Here is an 8230-nt window from a genome sequence, read left to right on the forward strand (position 1 = left end):
TTTTGTAGTTTGTTAAAATATTCAACTAGCTTTTTAAAAAAGCATTGATCCTCTTCTGTGTTTTATTCTGTGTTAAATACTAGTGGGGAATTTGTCCAAGCAGTGTATTTATTTTGTCAGGACCCTTTTTTTGGGGGGGAGAGGCTCATATGTTTCTATAATAGGCTTTGACTTTATATCCATTAACTGATTAGGGTTCCAGTCAGAAAAAAGCCAGCCCTGTTTTCTGGTAAAGGTGATCTACATCCATATTATGTTCATATCCTGCAATGATTTAAAAGTTTAAAACTTAGGGCGCCAGGGTGGCTCAGATGGTTAAGCATCTGCCTTCGGCTCAGGTCATGATCCCAGGGTCCTGGGATCGAGTCCCGCATCAGGCTCCCTGCTCCGAAGGGGGCCTGCTTCTTTCTCTCCCTCTGCTGCTCCCCATGCTTGTGCTCTTTCACTCTCTCTGTCAAATAAATAAAATCTTAAAAAAAAAAAAAGTTTAAAACTAATTGCAGTTCTGGTCAAAGGTATATATAGGAATTCTACTTAGGACCCAGTTTCAATATTTTTAAAAAGCAGTTGGGGCCCATAGACTCTTCATGAGCAGGTTTAACTCGTGTTGTCTGATAGAAGACTTTAATTTTTTAAATTTTATTTTAATTCCAGTGTAGTTTAACATGCAATGTTATATTAGTTTCAGGTGTACAATATAGCGATTCAACAGTTCTATACATACTCAGTGCTCATCATGATAAGTGTAGTCTTCAATCCCCACCCCCTATTTCACCCACCTACCCCTTGGGAATCATCAGTCCTCTATAGTTAAGAGTCTGTTTTTTGGTTTGAGAAGACTTTAATTTTAATGCAGAAGTAAAAGTAACTTTTTCAGTAACTTAATTATTTTTAACCCATTTAGCTTCATTTCAGACTATAAGTAAAAAGTGGTACCTTTCATTTTTGTAAAGGCATCTTTACCTTTTTTACAAGGTTCTCTCAACTGAAAACTAATTTAATTTTATTTGTTAATTTCTTCAGCAATCCTGCAAAGACCATTTTTTAAGGAAGATTTAGGATAGCACAGTAGTTTTATGGAACCTGAGTATTTAAGAGAACAGTTCCCATTGCTCTTAGGATCTCCAGAAGCTTTAGATGACAGCCCTTATTTCTCTTAAAGTTGTAAAAATCTTAATTCACAACAGTGAATACTGGAAAGGGAAAGTACCTTTGCAAAGTGATCAAGCAAATGCTTGGGGAAAGGCACTAAGCTTTTCTGGTATATTTTTGAAGATTATATATAGCAGAGTGCACAAATATCAGGGGTACAGCTCGATGAATTTTTAAAAGTGAACACATCTGTATAAGCATTACCCAGATCAAGATATAGAACATATCACCACCCCATAAATCCTCCCTCATGCCCTTTTTTCCCCAGTCACTACCTCCTAGATTAGCTTTGCCTGTTTTAAACTTTATACAACCTATATTTTTTGTATCTGACTTCTTTCCCTTAACACTGAATACAACCATGTTGTTACTTGTAACAATAGTTTCTTTTTGAATGCAGCATAGTATTCCATTGTCTAAATATACCACAAGTTATGTATCCATTTTACTAGTAACTGGCATTTGGATTGTTTCAGTTTTGGTAACAGGTGCTCTGAACTTTCTTGTACTGTCTTTGGATGTATATGTACATTTGTATGTCTGTTAGATACATACTGAGAGTGGAATTGTAGGTTGTAGAGTAGACAACTACCAGTTTCCCGCAGTGGTTGTACTAACTTATTCTCTGGTAGCATTGTATGCAAGAACTTAAAAACCCACACATTTTGATAGACACCTCTATAAAACTTAAGTCTTCAACTCTGAGAGCGTTACCATACTTAGGTTACTCTGTATTAATCACTCTAATGCCTCAACTTCTGTTTTTAGATATGGCTCGTGGACAGCAGAAGATTCAGTCTCAGCAGAAAAATGCCAAAAAGCAAGCTGGACAAAAGAAGAAACAAGGACATGATCAAAAGGCTGCTGCCAAAGCTGCCTTAATATATACCTGCACTGTTTGTAGGGTAAGGGGGATTGAAAGACATAGTTTTCCTGTGGACAGTTCTTTCCGTAGACATTGGTTTATATAGGTTACAATTTTGCAACTATGGCAAAATAGTAGATTGGCGAGCTGGTTCTTTTAGGTGTCCATCTTCACTTGTCTCTTCAACAAAAATTTTGTGAATGGCTCCTGTGGTCAGGCATAGTTCTCTAGGTGTCAGGGAAAGGGAGTGAACAAAGTCCCTTTCCTCATTTAGAAGAAAGATGTCTTCTTCACGGCAGATACTGCACTTTGAACTTTGTAAGGAAATCAGATCTACATTCTTGGTTTACAGCTATGCAGGATACAAGTGAACATATCTCTGGTTATGAGTTGACTTTTTTCTTCACTAAATTTGTAGTGGGATGTCTGTAAAACTATATGGAGTATATTTACATTGAGGGCTTTTCCTAGAACTAATGTGTTTTGTTAGATTTGAAGAATAGCTGTTAACAACTGCTATTGAGTGCTTATCAGGTGTTTTACATGTATGAGCCCATTAATCCACACAACCACCCTGAGATAAAGGACTTTTGTTATTCCCATTTTACAGGAGAGTAAACTGAGTCAAGGGGATTAAATAACTTGTGCAAGGTGCCCCAGCTAGTACAGAGAAGAGCTGGGATCTGAACCCCGGCAGTCAAGTTCCAGAGCCCACCTCTGCCTTTCATACCACACTGCCTTTCAAGGAAGTTTTTCTTGGGGCACCTGAGTGGCGCAGTCGGTTAAGCGTCTGCCTTCTGCTCAGGTCATGATCTCGGGGTCTTGGAATTGAGCACTGTTTTGGGCTCCCTGCTCAGCGGGGAGTCTGCCTCTCTCTCTGCCACCCACACCCTGCTCGTGCTCTCTCTTGCTCGCTTGCTCTCTCAGTAAATAAAATTAAAAAAAAAAAAAAGTTTTTCTTAAATTCCAAGCCAGAGTCTCTTTCTTGCTTTTTTGTTTAATCTCAGCACCCTTGAAGTTAGTGAGTAGAAGTCCCAAAGGAAAAAATACATAGCGAGGTTGGTCAAATACATATGCATATATATACCATATGTATAAATGTATTTTTTCCCAAAGCTCTACACCTGGGTAGGGTTGTAGGAAGGGATCTCAGTAAGACAAGTTCATCATGTGAAGGCATTACTGATGAAATAGAAGTTCCTGACTACATAAAAGTTCTTCATTAAGAGAGGAAATCTATTACATTAAATATGTAGTTCATACTGAGCTTTGATACCTCAAAATAATGAAATCAAGCAACTTTAGATTCTGTTTGGAAAGAAGCAGGGTAAAAGTAAATTTCATTAAATTATTGATGAAGAAATACTTTGACCTAAAAGTACTGGAGCGGTTGAACAAAACAGCAAAAACTTTTATTTCATGTTTTGTTTAATCGAATGGGCAAAAGAATAAATAATTGAAGGTCCTTGCCTAGGGAAGTTGGTATAATGTAGCATTTGAGAACTGAAGTACTAGTACTAGGTTAAAACAGGTCTTGGGCAAATTACCCTCTAGGTTTTAGTTTCCTTATCCTGTTAAATGAGGAAGGATGGTAGGAACTAATTTAGGATTACTGTAGGAAGGTTCTATGAGAATTCAGGTAACCTGCTTAGCATAACATGTTAAGTAAATGTTACCTGTTTGCTGTTAATCAAACAAGCAGAATACTTCATTCTGTGACCCACCCTTTTCTTTGTATGTGAAATATGGTGATATATTAGGAATCTCTTTGTTGCAAGGTCCTTTTTCATATGCCAGCCACTAGTTGCAGGAACTTGAAAGTGTTTTGAGATAATTGTCTCTCCTGAGCCGGTTCGGGATTTGAAAAGTTAACACATTTTTATTTCATGAATAAAGTCTCTTTTTTCCACATTTTTTTAAATTAGACACAAATGCCAGACCCTAAGACCTTCAAGCAGCACTTTGAAAGCAAGCATCCTAAGACTCCACTTCCTCCAGAATTGGCTGATGTTCAGGCATAAAGTTGTTTACAGGTAATTGACCTTTTGTCTTTTCCTTTGTTAATGTCAAGGTTGTACACAAGAGCAAAATTATCTTCTGTGACTGTGAAATTAATGTGTACTTTCCAGCTGAGATTTTATTGCTTCCCCATTTTAAGTTAATGTTTCCCTTTACAATTGTTAAAAGCCCATTTCCCCAAACCAGATCATCTCAATGCCTTTGAAACACCCAAGTTTTTACTACTGTAGCCCAACATGGGGGGATGAGGTGATGCTGGCCAACTCTGGTCCAAGAATGGAAGAGACTTGCCAGCTTAAAGAAAATAACTATTACAAAGGCATTTGAGGGTCTTGCTTCCAGAAGTGATGCAGAACAGTGTTCCTGAGTGCCTTGGTGCAGGTATTTTATTTCCAGTGTCTGACAGAGCTTCTGAGTGCATTAGGACTCATGGTGAATGGAGGCACACACTGTGTAAACTTGAGAGTTGCTTGAAAATAATCTGTGTGGTTGGTTTTCTGTTTTTTGTTTTCTCTAAGGTGGTGATGGTGTGAGACAATTATTTCTTTTTAAAGTAAATTCATCAAAGATTTGTTTATAAAATCATTGACAGATCTGTCAGGCTAACTTGATAGCTTATGCAGGTGGTGCATTTTTCTTAGACATTTGAAATGCATGTAAGTTGTATTTGTGCAATGCTTACATTCACTGCAAATTTCATTTATGTCTTATAGGTGAATTCATGACACCTTTGACTCTTCTACTGTCTCAGAACTTAGGTAACAAACCTGCAGCTGCTTTTCTAACAAACTGTTGATCAGCAAAAATAAAGGGGCTACAGAAACACTCATTTTTATGCTGTTCCCTTTTGGGCTTCATGCAAAGACAATTCTGTGTAAATGTACAGTTGACTCTGATTTGGAAATCTGGAAATCAGTCCATCCTTGTTATAAAAAATTTTTTTACAATTGTAATTATATTGATGTTCATATTGTGTAAAATAACTCATTTAATAAAGTAGTACTTTGATTTTACAACATCACAGGATAAATGGTTTTAGAAATTCTGTTCTAACTTTCCACATTATTTGCCTTATGAAAATCTAATGAATTCGTCAACTAGAATTGCAGGCGCAATTCTTACCTCCCTCTCAGTTCAGTGGCAGGTTCATTAGCTAAACTAGAACAGACTCATTCATACAGTTTTATTGGCAGCTGTTGATCTAGGTGAAGAATGACTTACCTGCTGCCTTAGTATATTACCATCATGTGTCATTTACCCCTCTGATTGTTTCCTGTGTTTGAGGTTGGAATATTTCAACTTGCCATATGACCTGGCCATAGCTGCCAGCCAGGAATACCCTGTCGATGACTGATAAATTCCTAATGCGTTGGATTTTCAGTGAGCCCTTCTGAAAGATTAGGTTCTGAAGTGTATGCCATAATGAAATCAGTAAGGCTGTCATTGAATACAAAATATGATGGATCATATGCACACTGGTAAAGCTCTATCTTACATAAATTATACCAGATTCTTTCAAAACTCAAAGTTCAGTAATTGGAAGTTAAAACTCAATTTTTGAAGGACTTTTTGGAAGTTATTAATGTTTTGGCCAATTTTATGAATGGATTTTCATTAACAGGAAGAGTGGAATGACTTGCCGCTGGGTTAATTCCCAGAACCTTCTCCCTCCTTTCCTTTGTAAGTGAATAGTTGATTTTAGGAGTTTACTTTGTGCTGGTTCCTAAAATCAAAGCCTGTACAATATGACTTCTGTCTGAACTAGAAAAGGATTAAAATAGGCCAATCTCCACATTCTTTTGGCTCTGAGGATGGGGAAATGGGTTAGTTCAGATGGATGAGGTAAATCCTACCCAGTTAAGGAAGACTAATTTTAGGGTTCTTCTAATTTGCTTTTGTCAGCTATTAACTTTACTAGTGAAACTGCTGTAACTCTGTTTAAATTTTAAAGTTAATAATAATAGGAAGAACACTCAACTATTTCCTGGTAATTGCTTAGAGCCACAAGTCTGATCCTGTGGATTACAAAATGCATTCCCTCTTTCTGTTGTAATTCATCACTGCCTTTGTTTTGTGGCTATGCATATTCTGCCCACCTTGTTTGACTTCACTAAGTTTTAAGTAAGATATTTACAAGGAAAAGCTTCAGTGGCGATAGTTTCTTAGCAACTTCTATTACATTCTTTCTTTAAAATAGTCATTTTTTCATGTATTTAATTTCCTAAGTTTCAGATTTAATATCTGTTATTTCCTAATATGTTGGTACCAGAACATTAGAATTTGCCTGATTGCTTGTAGTGGAATTTATTAAAGTTCTGGTTAAATTACAATTTAAAGGTTTTTAAAAGCGCTTTGACCATATGTATGTTTACATTTAGTAACAAATCATTTAAAAACCATTCACAGGTTTTGGGGTTTTTTTTGTTTTTTTGTTTTTTTTTTTTTCATTTTTACTGACTGTAATTCAGAATAAAAGCTTTTTGTTCTTGTATTTAACCCTTTTTTATAAGCAGCTGAAGACACCATATTTAACTTTATATCTCAGTGATAGGAAACTAGCTGCATTGATCTTGCATAAGACATTAATTCTCATACTTCGTATAAGGATTATTAATACAATCCCTTTTTATTATGTTTGAGTTAAATTTGCTCTAAGGGAAAAACTACAATTCTTAAGCATCCTCATTATTAAATTTGAAGATTCTTTAACAGATCACAGCAAAGTTCATTATAAAACTGTTATGGTGTCTTCAAAGACTTTATAAAATCTGAGACACTGAGAGAGAATTGGTCCGGTTGTATTCTGTATTTCCATTAATTGCCAAAAGGAATGGGGTTAAGATTACGTTTGTTTCCATTCTAATTCCTATGGATCTGCATCCCCATGTTTAACTGACATACTAGGGGCTCAGTTGTGTGCTGTAATGTCTTATTAAAGAAGATATTAAAACTAAACTAGTCTAATTTCTTCTACATTTTAGGAGGTTTTTATATTGCCTCTTCCCTTTTTTTTTTTTTTTTTTTTAAATTTCTCAACTCAAGAGTTGTTTCTTGAGTGTACAGCTCAGTCGTCTAAGGGCAGCAAGAGATTTTTCATTTCTCATTGTTTTTCCTGCAGTTGGTCTATTTTAAGTATATAGAATACTTAAGAGTGAAAGGGAAAAGGTTGTCATTCTGAAACCTTCCTGTAGTGTAAGTTGTTGGAAGGGGGAAGTAATTGGCTATTAATAGAAAAATAATACTAAAATGAAAAATGCTTAGGTCAGTAAACTGAATGAGATAACACTTTGGTTTTATATTAAGGCTACTGCAAAGCTAGTTAATCACATCATAATTCAAATCTGAGATATATGTAGCATGAGTAGAGTAGAAAAGACTCTTCTTTTTCATTTTTATTAGTATGTGGAATATACAGCATCTGCTTAAAATTGTAGTTAATATCAAGGCCTTTTTCTACAGTGATAGTCACACTCCAAACTGTAACTGAAATACTGTATTTAAACTACTGAATCTGAATTACTTTATTTTGTGCTAGATTTTTCATTTTGGGGGAGTTTTTGGTTTGATTTTGGTCAGACACATACTTGTGTGTGTATAGAAATGAAGATCAACACTAGAGGGTTGTGTATACTGTGACTGTACAGTCTGAAATCTTTCAGGCTAGCCAAATTTTATCTGTTGTAAATGTTTCAGAAAAATCTTAAGCCCTTGCTATGTGTAGATTTAATAAAACATCTGTATACTTTATTGAGAAAATAGATGTTTTATTAATAAGAGTTCAGCCTGTCATTGTGGATTACCGTATTGAACTGAAAATTAAATGTCCTCTCTCATTTACGTATGTATTTGAGAGAGCGAGAGAGTGCCCACAAGGTGGGGGTAGTGGGAGGGGCAGAGGGGTAGAGAGAATTTTAAGCAGGCTCCATGCCCAGCACAGAGCCTGAAGCTGGGCTTAATCTCACCACCCTCGAGATCATGACCTGAGCCAAAATCAAGAGGCAGATGCTTAACCAGTTGAGCCACCCAGGTGCCCAAAAATGTCTTCTATTTTAAATGTTCTTTGGGTAAGCTGTTTACTGAGTTACCAGCTCTTTGGAGTTGGTTTATAATTTTTTATTTTGGACAGTCCTTCTCTAGCCCCAATTTTTTGAACATAGTATGGCTCCAAATTTAGAATCTGCACATACGGAGCCA

At 36.1% G+C, this 8230-nt stretch overlaps 1 protein-coding gene across 4 annotated transcripts in view; it reads left to right on the forward strand.

Moving 5' to 3' along the window:
* Positions 1–7783, forward strand: part of ZNF706 (zinc finger protein 706) — a 10079-nt gene extending 2296 nt beyond the window's left edge. For all 4 annotated transcript variants that reach the window (XM_064588037.1, XM_064588036.1, XM_045896145.3 and 1 more), the window contains exons 2-4: positions 1921–2057; positions 3943–4050; positions 4750–7783. In XM_064588037.1, coding sequence (XP_064444107.1) covers positions 1923–2057; positions 3943–4038 — 231 coding nt within the window. In that variant the 5' untranslated portion in view covers positions 1921–1922 and the 3' untranslated portion in view covers positions 4039–4050; positions 4750–7783. The remainder of the gene's footprint in view (positions 1–1920; positions 2058–3942; positions 4051–4749) is intronic.
* The last annotated feature ends 447 nt before the right edge of the window (positions 7784–8230 follow it).

Source organism: Mirounga angustirostris, unplaced genomic scaffold, assembly GCF_029215605.1.
Source record: "Mirounga angustirostris isolate CCGP_5_RB_7025 unplaced genomic scaffold, mMirAng1.0.hap1 SCAF_4, whole genome shotgun sequence".
NCBI lineage: Eukaryota > Metazoa > Chordata > Mammalia > Carnivora > Phocidae > Mirounga > Mirounga angustirostris.